The sequence below is a fragment of the Xenia sp. Carnegie-2017 genome, unplaced genomic scaffold (assembly GCF_021976095.1).
Source record: "Xenia sp. Carnegie-2017 unplaced genomic scaffold, XeniaSp_v1 HiC_scaffold_13, whole genome shotgun sequence".
NCBI lineage: Eukaryota > Metazoa > Cnidaria > Anthozoa > Malacalcyonacea > Xeniidae > Xenia > Xenia sp. Carnegie-2017.
Window position 1 is genome coordinate 4025974 of NW_025813436.1, and position 22817 is coordinate 4048790.

The window sequence follows — 22817 nt, forward strand, 5'->3', positions numbered from 1 at the left end:
GCAAAAGTAAATGATGATATTTCCATTCCTAGTATAACATAGTATATTAATCGAATTGATTTCTGTTGCTTTGTTTGCAAATATAACTGCATCAGTAACACGATAAAAACATTTACAAAATGTTGTTTCAATTTAAACCAACACCAGCAAACTAAACGTTCACTAAAAGTCTTTAAAAGTTTGGTTAGGCACTTCCTTTGTTCGTTACAGCATTTTTTCTTTCTATACTGGTTACGCTACTCCAAAAAAGTTGAATGTCTCGATAATAATTTGTTGTATTAAATGTAGAAGCGAGAATGATGAAATTCAGAACTGTACTGTTGCCAATTCTAGTCTTGCTGTGCATAGTTAATCATTGCGCAGTAGGGTTTTGGTGGAGGCGACGATCAAGAGGATGTCATGCATCTAACTGTGCTGTTAGCGGTTGGTCATCATGGAGTGCATGTTCTAGAACATGTGGTCCTCATGGAACACAGTACAGAACCAGACATAAAACACGAAGTGAAAGTTGTGGTGGAAGCTGCCACTACTCATTTCGAGAAACGCGAAGCTGTAATCAAAATTGTCCCCATGGATCTTTTTATAGTGGGCGTTGCATTTGCAATACAGGATGGACAGGAGAATGTTGTAATAATGGTAATTTTACATTTTAAGACAATTAATTATGCTTTGTTGACTCTAATAACCTTTCTGTCTCTACCATGTGAAGTTAATAACTTTGACCCGGGGGCGAATCTAGTATTTGTCAGCCACCTGGCAGACCCCCACCTACCCCACTCAACAAAAATCGTTGATTTTCTGTGTTGGATATTTTCGTAAAGATTTAAGGCGATTATTCCAAACAAAAAATGGCTTTGCTTTTGGAGCCCTCGAAACAGCTAGGGCCCTGGCGATCGCCCATAACTCTCCCATAAAAAATTAAAACAATAAAATAATTCTTAGCTTTTCAAATTACTCTTATAGTCTGTAACCATGTTCCCGTTCTTCCAAACCACATGTTTTTTTGTAAAAAAATGTCACTCACATTTGAGATTCTCGACTTGAACTTGCACTTATTTGCATTTACATTTATGTAATTTTTCAGAATGCTAATTTTTTTTCCCGAGTCTTTCTAAAATGAAGTAAATTGTCGTTGTGACTTATGACAAATTTGTGCTATGCATACAGTGTCAACATGATCTCTTAAAGTGACCATGGTGGTGTCAAAATCAGAATTAATTTATTCTATGAGTACGCATATGCGTGGGTGGGTGTTCCCCTTCCCATTTTTGTAAATTATGTCTAGAAAGTAAGTGCGGAAAGGGGAAATTTGAATCGGCTATCAAAAAAACGTTATAATTTTTGAGGAGAAAAGAAAAACAGGACATGGTGAAGGTATTTGAATAAGAGATCAAAGAAACAAATCTATCAACCATTTAATTTTAATCTTGTCCGAAAATCATGGCGCGTTGTGTGCGAACACAACTCACGCCTACGTATTTCTTTGCCCTTTTTAGCTGGCTTTGTGTTAACGCAGTTCGTGTTAAAGGGAATCGTCATTTCTTTGACTATCGATGCAATCATGCCGTGAAGAAATTGTACCTTTTCAAACGAATATGCCTGCCAGAGAATGAACTTTATATTTACCTATTTCAGATATCGACGAGTGCCCCAGCAGTTGTGCCCATTTTTGCCAGAACACCCTTGGAAGTTATAACTGTTATTGTCGATCTTGTTATGATAAAGTTGGCTTTTTCGGATGTGAGCTGAATAAATGTAAAATATCAGATACATGCTACGAGTACAATGTTGTCAATCCAAGCAATCAATGTCAGGTAAATTGAATAAAGAAGCGGCAAGAAAATGAATGAAATTAATGAAAAAGGGGGTTTCAACGTGTAGGTTGACGATTTTTCATTGAGACTAGATTGTATGTTTCGAAGGTGCTGCTTTTCTTCTTACTCTACCGTGTTTCGTGTTGAATAGTAGCGCTGAAATGAAGTTGTAGAGTGTACAAAAAATAGCAAGGGCACCTAAAAACCGAATATCAAAAAATCCCAATTTTTTGTAAAATTGAATGTAATGCAGTTATGGAGATTATTTTCTAGAAAGTGTAAAGCTTTTTTAAGTAGAACTTATTTGTCCCAGACAATTTACCTTGAAAATCGTCATTGCTTCACAAGTGGAGGTTATTAGAGCTGAAAAGAGCGTGACCTAAAACTATTTTTACCACTGCCAACTATGGCTTTCTTTTCACTTACTGCCAAAGATTGTGCTAAATGATTTGATTTGCATTTTTACATTGTTTCGTGTTCCCTGTCCTGACAAAATTTCATTATAAATTTTGTTGGCTTGCTGCAGCTGTACACCACACTAGTAATAAAAATAGAAAATGAAAGAACTGTTTTGCTTCTAATGAATTTTCGTAAATATCACTTTGGCAAATTCGACAGCAATTTTAAATTGTCAGTTTATGAAAACAATGCACACTTTATATAATAGCAAATTCATCCATGTAGGAATGTAATCGTCAATATAAAAGAAAATGGACGAACAATAACAACCTTCCTTGTAATGACAACAGCCATGGAACTAGAAATGATCGTTGTAAGGAAGGTGTGTGCTCTGGTGAACAATTCACGTGTTTGTCATGCGAATATCAACAAGATGGGACATGTAAAGTAAAGAGTGGATTTTGTGTTATAAACATTAATGGCAGCAATACCTGTGTTTCTGCAAACATGGAAAATCCGAGCAATCCGTGTCAGGTGAATTGAAATGAGAAATTCTTTTCAGTCGTGTCAAAGTTGAAATTTACCAACTACTATTAGATTCAATCCACCATATTTTATTTTAAGCTACAATTCAATGACTGGATGTCTTTAGGGCATCGATTGCATATCTATTTGAATATAATAAGACACATGCCCCAAATAAAAGGTCCATGTCAGTGGCGTGCGGTCATGCAAGCGTAGGCAAGCGCCGCTTGCCTAAGCATTTTACCGAACAAAAATTTTTTAGATCAATCTCTGAGCAAAATCAGTTTAAATTTTTCTGTTCTAAACAATGTCAATGTAATCTTTTGTCTAAATTGTCTTTACAGTTGAAATGCTTGCTATTTATACGCGATTTACTGTCGTGGTTTTCGGTTTCACTTTGCTACACTTGTAAGATGAGTCAAGTGTATTAAATTAAGTGGATTAAATTAATTATTTATTAACCAAGGCAAGCGCGCTTGCCTTCGGAGCTCAATTTGAACATTTGCGCATGCGTTAATCTAGATTTGGAGGCTTCTTATTCGAGGAATATCGAGAAAGGCAAGCGGCGCTTCTAAGGGCGCCGCTTGATAGCGATTGGTCAACAGTCTTGTACGCTCGCAATTTTAAACACATATCAGCGCACGAATAATATTCGTATATTCAACACATTGGACATCCGAATTATTCACGCCGTTAATGTTATCGTTTATTAAAAGATGACTGAGAGCGAAAGGTAATGTTCTGATTTCTAATTCAAAGTAGTAGTAGATTTCTAATTTATGTATGTAGAAGATATTATCTGTAGCATGTTATACTTTAGCGTTATATAAGTCTTGCGTATGAGCTCTGAACGTGATTTCAATGTACTAGAACGCTATTAAATTTTGTGATTATTTTATTCACTAGCAAAGAAGTTATTTACAACAGTCGTGAGTATTCTATATGTTAGAATTTATTTACAGGCTTTTTATATATTTCGATAAACAAGGTGCAGTTATTACACAGCGGATAATGTACTTGAAATTTGAGTAGTTTTACGTAATTATAAAGTTAAGTGCGTAAGTTTAAGTAGCGCGTTTGAGTAAGTGTAGGATTGGCTATTTCCTCTATTGCTAATACATGAATCTAGATGAGTAATGTACGCACGTTATGTACGTCACTACAAGATATCATGTAACTGATGTAAGGTATAAATAAGATTGATGTTCCTATAAAATATATAGCATAGGAATTTTCATCCTTTTATGTTCTACTTCTACAATTCGGTATTTTCACGACACCTGTACAACATGACTGAATGCATTGTGGAATCACTGTTATCCCCCGCTCATTTGGATTGAGACCTTTTTCCGAGAAAAAGTAAATCTGTTGTAGGATTTTGGACTATTTCGTTCTGTTACTTCTTCACTACAATAGAAATGCACGCGTAGCCATTTACTTAAAACGACTTTATATCACAATACCACATGTAATACTTTTAAACCGTAATTGTGATATATACTCTATAAAAGTTTTTGAATTTTTTAGATTTTTTCAATACTGTTTCAGTCATGACAGATACATTTTTTCGACAAAGTACTCCCAGAAATCGCGGGAAATGCGCTCCAGTAGCCTTCAAAATCCAAAAATTTTCTGGAGGAGCATGCCCCCAGAACCCCTAGATAGCTTCGCGGCATGCCGCGAACCTCACCCCCAGCGCTTGCCTATTAAATTCGGTCACCGCACGCCACTGGTCCATGTTTAACTCAATATTTGAGAAACAAAGGCAGTTTTTCATACAGTAATATGTCGAATTTATTGCAAATTCATCTTGGAGTCTGATGATGAATTTAGTGGCAGATCTATGTTAGGTCAAAATAAAAAATTTTAACAACGCTATTGATTAGAAATTTCAAAAGATACGATATTTCTTCGCCTCTGGGATTTCATAGGTTTTGTACAGAATTAGTTCAAGTGAAATAAGTTAAAAGTACTATCACACACTGATTTTCATCTCAAATTCATCACACAAATGCTTTATAAAATCAAAGCGAAATTGAATGAGTAACAGCCACAAAAATCTAGTCATTTTTTTCAAAAGTTGCAACCAATAAGGTAAACTAGCGTTTAATTGAATTAACCATGAGGGACAATTAGCTATTATTTATGCCCCTCTACTTCCTCAGGTCATTTTCGCGGGAGTCTTAGGCTTAGTTCAAACGGCGAACTTCTCATATGCCGTGCCAAATTACTATTAAGTTCGGCAGAGCACGGCAAAATAAGAATTTGATTCAAACGTCGATTTTAATTCAGTCGAACTTAATTCCTTCATATGACCTTTTGTTCCTTTACGTCACGTTTATACAACGCGCATGCTCAAATAAATAGCGGGATTTTCAATATGGCGAAAACAAAATAGCACAAAGACAGATCATTTTTATGCGACATACAGGGGCGGATCTAGAGTATGTCAAATCCGTCGCGCGACTGATGTTTGAAATTCAAAAATTACCTATTCATATTAATTAAAAATCATTAATTATTCTTACTTTATTATCGCATTTACTTCGTGATAAAAATCCAGCTTTATTTATTATTGAAAACTAATGACTAATCCAATGAATATCTCGTTGGTAACCAGATCAGTTGAATTTTAATTGACCTGGAATAACCGACTGATAAGCGGGGTGGCTTGACTGGTTCGACTGATAAAGGAGTCTATGAACGCCAAAAACGCTTATTTCATTGGTCAATAGCCAGATCAGTGGACGATCTAGAATAATCTCGACCGATAAGCGGGGCGGCCGGACCTATAAGGGAGTCCACTTGCTATCGAGTAATTGGTTCGTTTAAATTTTTGTTTTACTGTGATTGGTTTGACTAATTTCGTCTGATAGCCAACTGAACTAACATAGTCAAGCTCACTGTCTGAATTGAATGTTTGATTGTTTCATAGTAATTTTCTGAAGCATGATAGAAACTAAACTACAATCAGATGGAATTTATGGAAATCTTTTACAAATTCATATATTGACATGAATGCTGCTTTCCAAACTGGGAATTTTTTCAAGAGGGCGAAAAATTTATGGATGAATTGTAAATGCTTGGCAAAGACGATCTCGCGAGCGACATTTCAGTCATTAAAGTAAATGGTTTGAACCCGGGAGTATCGTTATATGTTTGTAAATGATGATTGTCCAGGTTAATAAATTCCTGAGAAGGACTGTTTTTGATGTTGTTGACTGACGTTTCGACAACCTTAGCGGTAGTCATCTTCAGAGTCAAATGAGGAGTAAACGTCAGGTTAGCCGTATTTGTTGTCTGGTTCTTACGTCATTGTATTGTGTGTACAGGAAATGTGCAGGAAATGTGTATTGTCATTGTGGATTAGTGTGAAGTGAAATATTTTATTTTTAGTTGTGATGTGTGATTTAGGTGTGACGTTTTAGTTGTAGTGTGTGGGTGTCAATTGTGTATTGTCATTGTGAATTAGTTTGAAGTGTAATGTTTTTAGTTGATCGTTTGTTTGTATTGTGAATAAGTCGTTTGTAAGGTGCCGGTAATTGCTGTGATCTGTTCAGGGGGGTTTGTTCCAAGTTGGTATACCAACTTTCTAATGTAAGCCGTTGTCTATAGTCAGTACTGTAAGTGATGCATTTTGCCGAGTCCCAGTCAATGTTGTGCTTTGTGATTCGGTGATGTTCGGCAATGTGATTAGTTTTCTCTTGTTTCTTAGTAGCTCGTTTGTGCTCAGTAAGTCTTATGTTTAAGTTCCTGCCAGTTTCCCCGATATAGGAGGCGTGGCAGTCGGAGCAGTTTATTTTGTAAACTGCACCTTGTCGTCAGTGGCGTAGCTAGCGGTCCCGCTACTCCCGCCCGGCGGGAGTAGAAATTTCCCAAAAAAATAATAAATATTCTATTTGGACATAAGATATACATTATTTCACGAACAATTTGTAATATTATGTTTTATTCGTTCATATTTACGCTTTTATTAGGTGGTCGTAATCGTAATACAGCAAAATCTCAAGATTTGTTATGTAACCTAGCAACCGCCTTTTCTCGCACATTGCATACTCGCGCGATTCTCGACGTATTCCGCCCATCTTCAGAGGGCGGAACATACAATATAATTCTATATAAGAAGTTTTGAATGCTGGTTGGCTAAGGGACTTGACGCATGCTCAAATCTGCTGTTTTATAGTCGAACTCCCGCTATTTTAAATTGGCGGAGGTTGTAATTATTCGACCTTTTAATACGAGTACAGCGATTAGTGATTATCAAATTACGTGTCATTGTCGGTATTAATTTTCCATTGTGTTTACTCTCAAATTGCTATTTTGTATTTGTGTATGACACAATGGCTTCAAGTGCGACTGCGATTTGCTCAACTGATGTTGATTTAGTAAATAGCTTATTAGCTAAACCGTTCTCTGCTCGATCGTCGGTCGAACAGAATGTTATCGTTCATGAACGGCCTACTCCTGATTTAACTATCCAAAATAAAGGAAGAGCATTTCAGAGAGATTGGTATGAGGCGAAGGACTGGCTGTGTGGCAGTACAACCTTGCAGAAAGTGTTTTGTTGGCCATGTCTAATGTTTTCCCCAAAAACATCGCCATCGTGGACTAAGAATGGCTACAACGATATGCGGAGTATTATGTCTGATGCTAAGAAGCATGAAAAATCTAAATCGCATTTGACTGCATTTAAGACATGGAAAACGTATGGAGCTAGTGAACGAATTGATTGTCTTATGTCTCTCGCTAGAAGAAATGAGATTCAGCGTCACAATGAGGAGGTAAGACAAAATCGAGAAATTTTAAAACTGTTACTGAGGCCGTGCTGTATTTGTCAAAGCAAGAGTTGCCATTTAGAGGTCACAATGAGTCCGAAGGTAGCTTGAACAAAGGTAATTATAGAGAGTTGCTCGAATGTTTTGCTAAGTTTGATTCTGTATTTGAGCGTCGACTGCACAGTAGACTAGCAGAATCTGATATAGTTGGTGACAGAAGATTTACTGGAGTCTCCCAGAAATTCAAAATGGTCTTATCAGCTGTCTTGATTCAATTATTGAAGATGAAATCAGAAAGGAAATAAATGATTGCACATTTATGAGTATTCAGGTAGATGAAGCATCTGATGTCTCCACCAAAGAGCAGCTAAGTGTTATTGCTCGGTTTGACAAAGCAAGTGAAATTATGGAGAGGCAATTAGGATTTGTGGATGTAAGTATGAACAGAAATGCCACAGCAATATCACAAGTTGTCAAAGATAAACTTGGTGAGTATTCTAATATAAAAGAAAAACTGGTTTTACAAACATATGATGGTGCTTCTGTCATGTCTGGCCATATCAATGGTGTTCAAGCATTGGTTCGACAAGAGTATCCTTTTGCTCATTTTGTTCATTGTGCAGCTCATAGATTGAACCTGGTCCTATGCCAGTCAGCCTCATCAATTTCTCCTGTTAAAATCTTTTTATTAATATAGCTACATTCAGCACATTTACAAGCAATGCCCCAAAAGAAAACACCTCTGAGTTTCCTGCCCTGGTGAAACAAGATGGTATTATCGCTCTAGATTAATCAATGTATTGCACAAAACTATGAAAAACTTTTAGATATTTTTGAGGGGTACTTGAACAACCAGCTGGGTGGGATGATGAGTCATTAAGTAAAATAAGTGGCTTACTGCATTATCTTGATAGCTTTCTTTGTTTTCTAGTGTGTGTTTTTACAGGATTTTAGAACAGTCCACAATTTTGTATTCCATTCTTCAAAATAGGGAAACCCATTTTAACTATGGCATAAGCAAGATTGACAATTTCAAGCAGTTTATTGTGTCACTTCGCACAGATCAAGCTTTCACTGAGTTTTACCAAACTGCACTAGAAAAGTAGGCCCACCAGCAACCAGAGCAGATAGTAGATACAATTACAAACAGCTTTATTTTGAGATTATTGATTCCATTAAAGGCATGTTAAGTGAACGATTTCAAGATATTAATCAGTTTGAGTTTTTAGACCTTGTAAATCCTAAACTATTTACTACATGGAAGGGCATAGTTCCACAGGAGAAGATCAATCTTCTCAAAGATAAGTATAGTCCTCTTTTTGACATCCAAACTTTGGAGAGTCAACTTTCCTTCATTTACAACGACAAGGACTTTCACAAAGAGTGCAGTAATGAGGTTCTTAAATACATCTTCAAATTTAATCTCCAGTCGAGTTTAGGTCAAGTGGTAAATTTGTTAAAATTGAATGGTGTGTTGGCAGTGGCAAGTGCTTCAGTAGAGAGGTCGTTTTCTTGCTTAAAAAGGGTAAAAAGCTATTTAAGAAATAGAATGGGTCAAGGTCGGCTTAGCTCTTTGTGTAGAATATCTATTCACAAAGATATCATTGAAAAGAAAGAGGAATCAGAGGTGTTGCATAACGAGGTGGTTGAAAAATTTGTAGAAAAACCCAGGAGGCTGGCCTTTCTTTGTAAATGATGAGTATAGTATGTGTTTTGATATTTGTTCGTATAATACATGGTACTTCATTGAGAAAATTAAGCTTAACTTTAAGGAATAGAGCCATCCCTGTCAACTTGCCCCAATCTAAACAAGTTTAAACTAACAAGTAGAATGCTAAGAAAATCTCTCTCTATAAACTTTAGAAGTGTCGTATACTATATTATTTTTTGCGCTAATACAAATTTCTTCTGTTTATGCAGGGGAAGTGATGAGTAAATTATGTTTTAGGGGACAATTGTCTCCTGCGTAACGTTTCTCTGAGCCACCTTTAGTACCTTTTTAACTAGTTGCAGTTTCAACGATTGCCACATTAAGAATGCAGCTAACAAAAATGGGTTTTTATAAATTATTGTACAACAAATAATTCGCCCTCGAAATTGCAGGAAATGCTGTTTCCAAGGCTCTGGATTTCAAAATTTTCCGGGGGGGCATGCCCCCGGACCCCCCTAGTGGGGTCGCGCCTCCGGCGCGAGATGGATTGGCGGGAGTGACTATTTTTCCTAGCTACGCCACTGCTTGTCGTTCGTTGGGTTGTTCTTTGTCCTTTATGTTCGTTAGTACTTGTCGTAATGTTGTGATTGGTTTATGTGCGACACGTATGTTGTATGGTCGTAAGATACGCGAGAAGTCTCAGACGTACCTTTGATGTAAGGTATCGTTGCTGTTGTCACTGAGTTGTTCGTTTCGTTGGGTTCGTTGGGTTTGTAAGTGTTCCGTTTGATAAAGTCAGAGTTATAGTTGTTTTTGTCAAAAACACGTTTGAGATAGTTGTTTTCGTTTTGTAGAGCGTCCGGTGAATCACATATGATTTGTGCACGTCTTGTTAATATTCTGATTGTGGTGGCTTTGTGTGATGTAGGGTTGTAAGATGATTGGTCTAGTAGTCGGACTACAAACAATTACATGGTGGACTACAAACAATTACATGGTGGACTACAAACAATTACATGGGACAGCAATGGGCTCGCCCGTTTCTGTTGTAGTTGCTGAAATTGTAATGCAATCTATAGAGGAACGGGCACTCATGACTTACAAACATGCACTACCTTTTTGGTTTCGCTACGTAGATGACACAATCACAGCACTAAATGCAGACGAAATTGATGACTTCCATACTCACATCAACAAACAGAACAGCCACATACAATTTACCAAAGATGTCGAAGAAAACGGAACTCTTCCTTTTCTCGACTGTTTGGTAAAACATGACAATCAAAAACTAGGAACAACAGTTTATCGCAAGCCAACACATACTGACCGACTACTAGACCAATCATCTTACAACCCTACATCACACAAAGCCACCACAATCAGAACATTAACAAGACGTGCACAAATCATATGTGATTCACCGGACGCTCTACAAAACGAAAACAACTATCTCAAACGTGTTTTTGACAAAAACAACTATAACTCTGACTTTATCAAACGCAACACTTACAAACCCAACGAACCCAACGAAACGAACAACTCAGTGACAACAGCAACGATACCTTACATCAAAGGTACGTCTGAGACTATCTCGCGTATCTTACGACCATACAACATACGTGTCGCACATAAACCAATCACAACATCACGACAAGTACTAACGAACATAAAGGACAAAGAACAACCCAACGAACGACAAGGGGCAGTTTACAAAATAAACTGCTCCGACTGCCACGCCTCCTATATCGGGGAAACTGGCAGGAACTTAAACATAAGACTTACTGAGCACAAACGAGCTACTAAGAAACAAGACAAAACTAATCACATTGCCGAACATCACCGAATCACAAAGCACAACATTTACTGGGACTCGGCAAAATGCATCACTTACAGTACTGACTATAGACAACGGCTTACATTAGAAAGTTGGTATACCAACTTGGAACAAACCCCCCCTGAACAGATCACAGCAATTACCGGCACCTTACAAACGACTTATTCACAATACAAACAAACGATCAACTAAAAACATTACACTTCAAACTCATTCACAATGACAATACACAATTGACACCCACACACTACAACTAAAAACGTCACACCTAAATCACACATCACAACTAAAAATAAAATATTTCACTTCACACTAATCCACAATGACAATACACATTTCCTGCACATTTCCTGTACACACAATACAATGACGTAAGAACCAGACAACAAATACGGCTAACCTGACGTTTACTCCTCATTTGACTCTGAAGATGACTACCGCTAAGGTTGTCGAAACGTCAGTCAACAACATCAAAAACAGTCCTTCTCAGGACTTTATTAACCTGGACGATCATCATTTACAAACATTTCAGTCATTGATGTTCAAAAGCAAGCCAACATTGTTTTGAGTTTTATCAGCAGAAATTTACATCCAAAATCGTAAGTAAAGGACAACTGAAGTGTAAGCATGAATGTAATATATCAAAGTCAATTTATGCGAGTGTGTGATGCGATTTATGTTAATATGGCGTATGGTAAGCAGATTGATGCTTCTAAAATTGTTGTTGCCGAAGGACTTTTAGCTATTATTTCTTTAGTGCTTGGGGAATCGTGACAGTTATATGGCAGCGAAATCCTACATTCCTGCAAATATATTTCAATGGACGAAACATCTGTAGCCGTAAGGCGCCATACTATTATTTACTTTATCATAAACAAATGTTTGGGGCTTTTCAGTTAATGTAGAGATGTAAAGGTGTGTTAATCTACGGCTCATACCAGATTGTTCACCATAAATTCCAAAGGGCTATTGATGCATGAAAAGCATTTTCTATAAAGTAAAAATGTCTTCTAATGTATGCAGATAAACCTTGAAATTTGGCAAAACAGCAAAGTATTTTTCATGATCACTAGGTAATTTTTCTGATGATCAGTATAATTTCTAAACTAAATTATTTCAGATTTACATTTAAACGAGCTTTGATCATATGAAAAGATATTTATCATAACCAGTAAGCATGACACATGAACCAATTTTAACATTCATGTAATTATATAATTAAAGACATGTTGGTTACATTCTGTTTGTATTTGATAATACAATGCTACTAGTCATTGCTATATAGCACACCTTGCAGAAGATAATAGTCAAGTGAAATGCCTAATAAACATTTATGGCATTAAGCTGTCCTTAACTGCAAATTTTCACTCTGATAATTTTTGCTTAATCTTTGGCAGAAAAAATTTTTTGAGTTTTTTCTCAAAAGGTGAATTTGCTGGCACTGTTGTGGAGATGGGTAAAGGGTTACAATAAACTTGCATGGTTTGAAGTCTGAGCTTTTCTCTATCTATGAACTGTCACTTGTTGTACCAAATTTCTAATTTAACTCATTACATAGAGGTTTGAATGGGGGTCTCTAGGGGGTGTCTATGCCTGACAACTTGGTAGAAAAGTATGCCTGACAACTTTTTAAACACTACATATGTTTTTGAATAGCATTATTGTAAAATAAATTTTACGCTCCTAGACATGCTAATGAACCATATATTTGGCAAAACATTCAAGTATTGTTCACTTCATTTTTTTTTGAAAAAAACGTAAGCAAAATGTGTTGTTTTTACGCAAAAACGATGCCCACAAAGTACATTTTGTATTGCTCTAAAACGCTGAAAATGGCATTTTTAAGGCTCTGAAATTCAAAATTTCTCAGGGGAGAATGCCTCAGACCCCCCCAGGTGCGGAGCGCCTCTGACGTTTTATGACTGATGTTTGAAAAATCCTAGATCCGCCCCTGGCGACATATGCTAGAGCGTGCCAAAAATCGAAGGAGAATGCCTGATTCTTTTATTCAGTTATTGATTAATAGAAGAATAATGGCAATCAGAGCTGCGATAACCCTGATTCTGTGTTTACTCTCGCAAAACCCGCGTTCAACATCAATAACGCCTCGATCATGTCGGAGACTTGCTAGAAATAAAGGATGGTGGAATCTTGTTTGGGTTAACTATTCTGCAGTGAGATTCAAGAAAACATTTAGAATATCTCGGGAAACGTTTCTGTTTATTCTTGCTCGCCTAAGACACGTACTCGAAAAGAAAAACATAGTTGAACAGCCCATTCCTCCAGAGGTTCGACTAGCTGTTTGCTTGTATCGCCTTGGAAGAGGAACATATTATTATACAATTGCAGAATTGACTGGGGTTGGTGTTTCCACCGTATGTTCTATTACTGATGAAGTTTGCAAAGCCATCGTTGAACATCTCTGGGACGAATTTGTCAAACAGTTAATGCCACAGTCTGAGCAAGATTTCAAAGATTCAATGATTGATATGGAACACTTTTGGCAGTTCCCTTGTTGTTGGGCAGCCCTTGATGGTTGCCACATTTCTATAAAGTGCCCACCAGGTGGTCAGGAAGCAAACAAAGAGTCTCACAACTTTAAAAACTTTTACTCTATTGTTCTTATGGCATTGGTTGACTCCCACTATAGATTTCTTTGGGGAAGCTGTGGCTACCCAGGTAACTCACACGACTCTATTATTTTTCAATCCACACAGCTGTGGGCTAGTATTCAGGAAGGAAACTATTTGCCAGCAATTGGGAAAGTAATTGGTCAGCAAACAGTCCGGCCACTTATAGTTGCTGACTCTGCTTTTCCATTTACCAAATGGCTTATGAAGCCTTATACAGATGCTGCCCTTTCTGAAAGGAAAAGGTATTTTAATTACAGACTAAGTCGTGCACGAATGGTGACAGAGGGTGCTTTTGGACAGCTTAAAGGTAGGTGGCGTGTGCTGTACAGAAAATGTGAAAGTAATAGAAAAAGTGTCAGAATGACTGTCCTGGCTTGACTGGTCCTCCATAACATTTGCTTAATGAAGAAAGATACTATCTCAAAAAAATTGGATCTTTCACAAGACCCTGGAAAAAGTGAAACGCGAGATAGAGATTCAGTAAGAGAATTGCTACAAATGAGAGCATGTCCTAAAGTCAGGGAAACTTCCAAAGAAGCAGCTGATATAAGAAATGCTTTGGTGGAAAAACTTTGGTTGGAGAAGGAGACTGGAGAAGTGGTTTAATTTTTTTGACTTTTGAAAGAAAAAGGTAATTTGCATATATTGAACAACACATTCATAAAAAATTAATTTTTTGGTACTTTCTAATTCTCAATCTTAACTAATGTGATTATATAATGCTTTATTGTGCACAAATAACATTTGATTTGAAAATTTTGATAGTATAACAACATAAAGTTTGTGTAGCAATTAGTAAAAAATATCTTTATTACTTGAAATGTCTTTATCAACAACACAACTGAATTATAAGAACTAATTAAACATTGCAAGTGCTTCAGGGCATAATAAATGCCATAATATGTTATTTTTATTCACATACATAATTTCTATAAAGATTGATATTGTTTGAGATCATAGTCTGAATGACTATTGCTAAAGTTTGGAGTGCCTGCTCAATGACTTTGGGTTGGTAATTGATACTGCTGAAGATTAGCTGATGAGTGGATATTCGGTTCTTGTTGAAAATTTGGTATTGTTTGAAAGTTTGGCATTGGTTGAATATTGGGTTGTGGTGGAAATGGTGAGTTATATTGATGTGGTGACCAGGAATGATGTGCACCATTTGATGAAGTTAGACAATTAAGAAAAAGCTTGGTCATTTCAATTTCATGCTTTCTTGCTACTTCAGCTTCATCTTGCATGAAACGTAGCAGCTCCTTGGATGGATCATTGTCCACCATAGTCTTTGAGACACAGTAAAGTCGATGTTTTATTTTCTTTCATGGCACCTTGCTTTAAGCTCTGCCAAAATATTTTCGTATTTATTACCATTCTTTTGGTTTTTTGGTATTCGTGAAAATTAATTTTTCTTGTAGTAATCACTGTTATCAACAATATCGATAAAATCATTTAGAACGTTCTCGGTCCACAAGGCTTTCCTGCCAGCTTTCTTTTTTGAACCTTTGTCATTATCATTAACTTCAGATTCATCATCAGTTGAGCCACTACAAATAAAATATTGGTCAAAATATTAGTACGAATACGATATATTGAATAAAAGAAAATCGTAATATTTCTTGGGGCTTTAACAATAATTATTTAGGTCTAACCTTTTTCTTCCAATCAACGGAGAGGGTGTTGAAGTTTCTCGGCTTTCAGCGTAAAAAGTATTTGAATTATACGGATTGGAATGATTTTCCATCTCCGGTGATTCGACTGGATGCTTATCGGTGGTAGAATTCCCTTCACAATTTGGGCAATATCCAACAGATACTCCAGCCTCCCACCAATAGTTTCCTCATCGTCTTGAAACAAACTACAACGGTTACAAACTGGACTATTGCAAGTTATACACTTGTATTTCGTTTCTTTTTGTCAAAAATTACAGTCAACAATCGATTGGCTTTGTCTCGACGAAGAAGCCATGTTGTTTACAAATGAGCGCCATAAAATTCGCGCCAGTTTACTCGGGTTTAGATCATGGATTGAGTATGATATGTACCGCACGAATAGGGTGATAACGCTACTCGTTTCACGTCGCTTTTTTAAGTTCCGGCACATGAGAAGGTCGACGTTTGAATTGACAATGTGCCGTGTCGAACTTAATACATAAGGCACGGCAAGCCCAGCTGAGCTATATCCTTGAGTCGATCAAAATTAAAACCGCCGAACTTAATTGATTCATACGTCGTGCTTGTCATGTACTCAATGCGTTGTATTAAGTTCGGCACATGAGAAGTTCGCCGTTTGAACTAAGCCTTATTAGCAGAGAAAAGATGGCCATTTCATCCCTGTTGTTCTATTTTGTGGTTCCGCTTTAGATAATGTTCACACGACGCCGGTATGAAAAGTAGGAAACCGTAACGCTAACCGTGTTATTTTGAAAACGGTATGGCTATCTGTAGCAGTTGAAAACGGTATGAACAGTACCGTTTCCGATACGTAAGAGTTTCATTATGGTTTGGCGAAACTTTTTTCTATGCTAAAAATGACGCGTAAAATATTCAAACGCAGTCTTCACGGCGATAGATATGGTCAGCAAAAATAGGTTGACTTCAAATAAATACAACTTAAACTGAAAGCCGGCATTAATCCGGTGTAGTGTAAACACAACACCAAACGTAGCAAAACTCTGCATGGTGTCAACAGTACAAAACGGTATGAAACTTTACCGGTAGAGTTTAGTACTGGTATCGTGTGAATGTAGTCTTGTAGGGCAGTACAATTAACTTATCACCTTCGTGTAACACATTTTTGAATTCACAATGCAGAATAAATTAATTTGTGCAAATTTTATTTTTATGCCTACATAATTATTTGTGCAGGTTCCTTTTTTGGGTATTCTGTAGAAATAAATACTTGCACTATATAAAACTATACTATGTAAATAAGGCCAAATTTCTATCTATGTATATGAATGCAATTCTAAATTTGGTATTAAATGTGTTGTTAAGTTTGATTGCTATGTAAATATCTCTAATCTATCAATAATTTTGTATTTTACATTGTTTGGACTGGACATCCCTTAATTGCCATTCAATTGCTACTCCTAGTTATGTGATCCCGGTTCAAGTAAGTCTGTTTGGAGTAGTAAAAATAATGGGGTATCTTGTGACGATGGTGATGAATGCTCAAGAAGAGACGTGCAGGAATGGATCGTGTCACGGAGAATCTTTCAGATGTAACTTGGATTGTCAATCATGTAATGGTGAAAACTGCACTCTACATTCTGGTTATGGTTTCAGTGAAAATGAATGCAAATGCAACATAATGGGTAATTATGACATTTTTACGGTAAATGATTATTTTGGCTACCATTTTTTGAATTCAACTCATGATTTTATGTAATGTAAAGTTTGACCTTAGTCTGCATGAAATGATTTTGCAAAAGTTTATGTTTTGCAATGATTAATGCGTTACGAGCGTAGCGTAGAAAATTACATCAAACATTTTCATTCAGCTTTTTGCAGTTTACTGGTACTTTTAATTGCACCACGAACAGCATTATACGTAATTTGTAGGGTAAAACCATTTCTATCTTTTACAAAAAAGAGATAGCAACTTTATTTTTAACATAAACTTTGGCAAAGTGTCAAATAGTTTTATTAAATTTTTATCAGAAAAATACTTGATAAATTAAAAATGAGTGTGAACATATCACAAACCTAGCTTTTTATCAAGGTCAGTAGCAAAGCCAGCGCGATTTTTTACTCCTACTATGCACATTTTTTGAACATACGAAACACAATTTCATCAAGTGGAAGTCCACAGTAAATGTCTTTATTACACTGAGAATAATTAGCATTATTAACGAACTCTAATGGGTGAACGATCCAGTGTACGTCAAAATAAATTATAGCTCCTCAGTTTTAAAATCAATTTACATTCAGAAAAGCACTATTGTTTTTTGATTTTTAAAGAATAAATTTTACCAATGGATTTGCGAAGTCAAAGCATAGAGAAATTGCTTAAATAAGTTTTTTGTTGTGAAGTATTTATTCTTTCCATTTACCAAAATTATTTAACGCTTTGCTGAATCCCGTCTACCGGGCTCATGTGAAAGCCCTCAATTAGATGACGGCAGACAGCTACAGATTTCTTGAGCGACGTAGTCACAACAGCAAAATATTACATTGATCGTATGTGGAAATGGCGAATTTTGTTGAGGTAGTCGTGGTCGTAGCTGAAATGTGACGCGCTAAATTAATTCATAAGTGGTAAACACATCATACCTCCCCTGTAGTCACTGGGTGTTCTTATAACTACCTTATTTCATTATGATGTCATCTAAATGTATGTATGAATTATGCAATAACTAAACTTTGAAATATTGGTAAATTTTATCAAGTGTTGCTGCTTCTATACCTACAAGATCCTTAGGTCCATAAATTTTTCTTAGAATTCAAAGTGTTTTGGCACTTAAACTTAGTGCTCTTTTGAAAATATTGTTTGGTTCAATGAGAAACTTTCATTTCTTTAGGTCAAAACTATGACCATCATCAGCTAAATCCGACTAACGAATGCAAATGGTGTAACATATACGACAAGGCAACAAAACTTACTTCTTCTTGGTCTAATCGTCCTGCAGTACCTTGCAATGATAATGATTCTTGTACAGAAAGAGACCTTTGTAAAGATGGTTTTTGCAAGGGAATGAAATACAGTTGTAACTCGTCATATCCATCGTCTAGTTGTATTCAACGATCAGTGTGTGATGGAAATGGAACGTGTCAGCATTTAGCGCGTGCCAACGGAACTGTATGTCGTTCGGCTGTTGATTATTGCGACTTATCTGAAAGGTATTGACTTCTATTCGGTTTAAGACTCAGAAATATGATGAATTGCGTACTTTCAGGCTTAGGTTTGCATGGTCGTTGTCTGCTTAAATTGCACTTCGTCGATCACGCGCAGATCCAAAAGAGCTCTCGTAAAGAACTAGCTCCTTGCACTTAAAACAACTTATAGCTATAAACTCAGCTTTGTTTGTCGAAAACAAACCACACTGGAATTGTGGGCAAAACAAGATTTTGGTTGTAAATTGGAATTACACATTTGTTTCAAATGACCCCTTGCCTTCTTTCTAGATTTGCCATATCTTTGTAGAAATTAACATTCTAGATCAGCCAGAAATGTCAATTTTAAATACTTTTTCGACACAACTAGGATACCTGCAAAATGATACATTGTCAGCTACGCATTTCTTATGCGTTTTGTGGTGTATTGACGAACTATTATTAACATTACTAACATTACGGTAACTGCGGCTAGTTGTACCGCCTAACAAACATGTGAAGCTGTTCTTGTGGTAATTTTGCATATTGAAGCTACATTATATATAGAACTTCTCACATTATCAAAGATAGTACATGTTAAATCTCGATGTATTTTTATCATTCAAAGCGTCTTAACAGGAACAAAAATATTCTTGCTCATATTTTTCTTGTAATCACGCTCCATTAATCGACCCAATCCAATGCAATTGTATTTGTAATTAAAGTGAATTGGCTTAATTTTTAGGTGTAATGGCAAGTATCTTACATGTCCATCACAATCTAAAACACAAATAGAAATTATTAATGGTCAAGTGCAAATCACTGATTCCAATTGGATAAAATCAGTGAACTTTCAATCAAGAACTGACAGATTGTACCTTCAGACAAGAAATTTTTCTGCATCTTGTGGTATTCTTAAAATCAAATGGTCCATAATAAAAAGCAACAAACTATGCAGCCTAAGCGAAGTCAAACGAGTGTTTGTCGGGAATCCTGTTAACCACGTGATAACTGGTTTAAACATGACTTCAGATGAAACGTACAAAATTGTTGTTCAGGCTTACGATGTGCGCCAAAACCGCGCCACTCCAGTGTGCAGTAACGAGGTTACTATTGACACCAGCCGACCAACGAGAGGATCGATCTATGATGGATTAGGCCTCAACGATCTTCAATATCAACACAGTTCAGTTCTGAGCGCAAAATGGGGAGGGTTTACCACAACGTACGGCATACAAAAATACGAGATCAGCATTTCATATTACCCATTTTTATCTAGCCACAAGTTACTGCTACTTAGCTTTCGGAACGTTCATTTAAATGCTTCGTTCAGTAAAATTTCACAGGAATTGCGGATGGTAGCAATGTCACATTTAAAGTTCGAGCTTTTACAAAAGCCGGATTGTATACGGAAGGAGAAAGCAACGGTGTTGTTGTAGATGGATCTCTGCCAATGGCAGGTCTGGTGACTGATGGGTCCAGTACTGTTGCAGACATAGAATATGCTAACTGGACATCAACCTACACAATGAGCTGGGAGCCATTTCATGATCCACATACGCCAATTGTCCTCTATAGGGTAGGCGTGCAACGTAAAAATGGAGGCTTTGTTTCAAATGGTTTGATTGATGTTGGTTTGAAAAACCAAACTTCACCAGACCGTCTGGTACTTTCATCAGGAGAAGTGTACTGCGCTGTTGTAGAAGGAGAGAATGCAGCCGGTTTAAAAAGAAAAGCATTATCCAATTGTGTTCTTATCGACCAAGACCCTCCACGCTATGGTACAGTGAATGACGGTGCGACAAATGATATTGACTACCAGTCAAGTTCAAGACGATATCATGCAAATTGGAATGGATTTGATGACCGTACATATGGAAGTGGTTTGTTAAGGTAGGACTTTCAAATTAATTTTTCTATTACTGATAAAACTGTTGCGTAAAACTAATAACGCGAGCATTTCATACGTAAGCCTTTTAAAAGAAGACGGTTTTGTTTTCGTCAGTTGTTGTTTACAAATTTGTCAGAGTTAGTATTAAACCTTTCTGAAAAGGGTGTTGCCTTGTATTTCTTCACTCACGAATTATGTTAAACGTTTAAAATACTACAAAAATATTACATACTAAAATGCCTTCATTCATTTGAAAACATTTGAATTTACCACCTTTCTGTAAATTTCTTAGTACATGGATTGACGAAAACGAGGAAGTTTATAATTTCTTGCTAATTATGCTTTGCTCTTTTATTTTTGTTCATATTGATTTGAATTGTGATCTTGTAAAGGTATGACTACATTGTTCATGAAGAAAACGGGAGTGCTGTCACATCTTGGGCATCGAATGACTTGAAAACAAATGTGACAATCCTTAACGTAAGCCTTCATGATGGTAAGAAGTATTTTTCACAGTTCGGGCCGTGGATAGGGCTGGAAATTATAGAAACGTAAAATCGAATGGTGTGATAGTCGATACATCTCATCCTGTTCATAATGGTAAAATCATGGTGTCAGGAAGAACTGTCCAAAAGGATGGCAAGAATATAACATATGTACAAAATACTGGAGATATATCTGCTTCATGGCCTCCTTTCATTGATGAGCACAGTGGTATGTATAAATACCAGTGGGCAATCGCAGAGAAGGACCAGCAAGTAAATACATGGGAAGATGTGCCAGGGAAAAGACTTAAGACTACCGCAGATTTCCGGTAAGATATGTAAAACCATTTCCATTTGTCACTCGGTCACTCTGTGAATGAACTTAAAATAGAATTATGAAGTTAAAAAAGTTATAATGTTTTTATCGAGGTAGAAGCCAATCCATTAGGTAACATGAAAAATTAGACAAGAAAGGAATTTTGGATCTGTGCTTGTATTTTTCTTAATTTTTTTAGAAGTCTTGTGTTAAAAAATAACACCAAATACACGCTCTATATCCGTGGTATTAACAACGCAGGTCTTTATTCGCAACTAAAATCGCTGACTATAATACCCATCCCCGATGGAGGTGGACAAGGAAAGGTCTTGGACGGCCGGGACCCATCAAAAGACATTGACTTTCTTACGAACTCATCGGAAGTCTATGCTACCTGGAGTGGTTTTGAAACTGAGTCTGTTAAGGTCCGTGCGTATTTCTTTGCGGTTGGCAGCTGCACTGTAGGAGACTATCACGTGACTGACAATCAGTTTATACCAGTTAAGCCAGCAACTGCAACATCTTTTGGAATACATAATTCCAATTTAATAAACGGTCAGCGGTATTGTGTGAAGGTGAAAAGTGAAAATTTAGCAGGCTCTGAAAGTCCAATAGCGTCATCTGATGGATATTTGGTGGACATCACTTCACCTGAAATTCATGATGCTGTTGTGCTTGATGGCATGGGAAGCGACGATATTGACTTTCAATCCAATAGAACGAAGTTTTCCGCAACGTGGCAAGGATTTCAAGATTTCGAATCGGAAATAAAACACTATGAAGTGGCCTACAGTCGTGTGAGAGATGCTTACGAAAATAATCTTAAAACAAACTTTCTTTTTGTTGGCCGAAATATATCACATACGTTTAATGGATTGGATCTCGTTAACCACGACGTTTATTTTTTCCTTGTTTGCGCTGTGAACAACGCTGGCCTAAAGTCGTGTTTGTCTTCAGATGGAGTATTCATTGATATAACACCACCATCATACGGGTATGTTCATGACGGTATACTTGAACCGGATGTAAAATACCAAGCGTCTACTGAAACATTTAGCGCCAATTGGGAACGAATATGGGATTTAGAAAGCCGTGTTGATAAATTTCAATGGGGCATTAAAAAATGGGGCTGAACTGATTCGAGATTTTATTGATGTCGGCCTTCAAACGCACGTGACGTCAAATACAGTTTTGAATCTCGAGCATGGAGCAAACTACACAGTTGTGTTACGTGTGTTCAACAGAGCTGGACATGTCCAAGAAATTTCTTCTGATGGAGTTGTTATTGATACAACCCTCCACTCCCAAGTGAAATAGTACCCACTCAAGCCTTTTTTACATGGAGCTTTTCATCTGAAACGAGTGCATACTATTCTACCAACGCATCAGCGCTTTTTGTACAGTGGAAAACCTTTGAAGAGCACGAAAGTGAAATGTGGTATTACAAGTGGGCGATTGGAACGACAAAATTTGGTACGCAAATTCAGCCCCTGATCAATATTGGTTTTGCAACCAGTGCTAACACTTCCGAAAGCCAGATTTTTCTTCAATCTGGTGTAAAATACTTTGTGTCTGTAGTGGGACGAAATAGGGCAGATCTCGTTTCCGGAAACTGTTCCTTTCCTTTCATTATCGATAATACTCCACCCACTTTAGGAAGAATTACGGTGAAGACAAGTC

At 36.8% G+C, this 22817-nt stretch overlaps 2 protein-coding genes across 2 annotated transcripts; both read left to right on the forward strand.

Annotated features, from left to right (window-relative positions):
* The first annotated feature begins 1635 nt into the window (after positions 1-1635).
* On the forward strand, positions 1636-22817 carry LOC124456627. The gene is made up of 8 exons (XM_047007026.1): positions 1636-1814; positions 2499-2747; positions 16727-16947; positions 18154-18472; positions 19191-19880; positions 20024-20328; positions 20838-21150; positions 21337-22817. Exons 2-8 carry the CDS (start codon positions 2692-2694, stop codon positions 22268-22270), a joined length of 2838 nt encoding a protein of 945 aa, XP_046862982.1. The 5' UTR covers positions 1636-1814; positions 2499-2691; the 3' UTR covers positions 22271-22817.
* On the forward strand, positions 12906-14528 carry LOC124451263 (protein ALP1-like). The gene has a single exon (XM_047001889.1). The coding sequence runs from the start codon at positions 12960-12962 to the stop codon at positions 14007-14009; it is 1050 nt and encodes a 349-aa protein (XP_046857845.1). The 5' UTR covers positions 12906-12959; the 3' UTR covers positions 14010-14528.

Excerpts from the sequence above, each read along its gene's own strand:
- LOC124456627 (XM_047007026.1), top strand. The coding sequence starts at position 2,692 with ATGGCAGCAATACCTGTGTTTCTGCAAACATGGAAAATCCGAGCAATC. Across the intron at positions 20,329-20,837 it reads TGACCGTACATATGGAAGTG|AAGTATTTTTCACAGTTCGG; the intron begins GTTTGTTAAGGT and ends CATGATGGTAAG. Across the intron at positions 21,151-21,336 it reads AAGACTACCGCAGATTTCCG|AAGTCTTGTGTTAAAAAATA; the intron begins GTAAGATATGTA and ends TAATTTTTTTAG.
- LOC124451263 (XM_047001889.1), top strand. The coding sequence starts at position 12,960 with ATGCTAGAGCGTGCCAAAAATCGAAGGAGAATGCCTGATTCTTTTATT.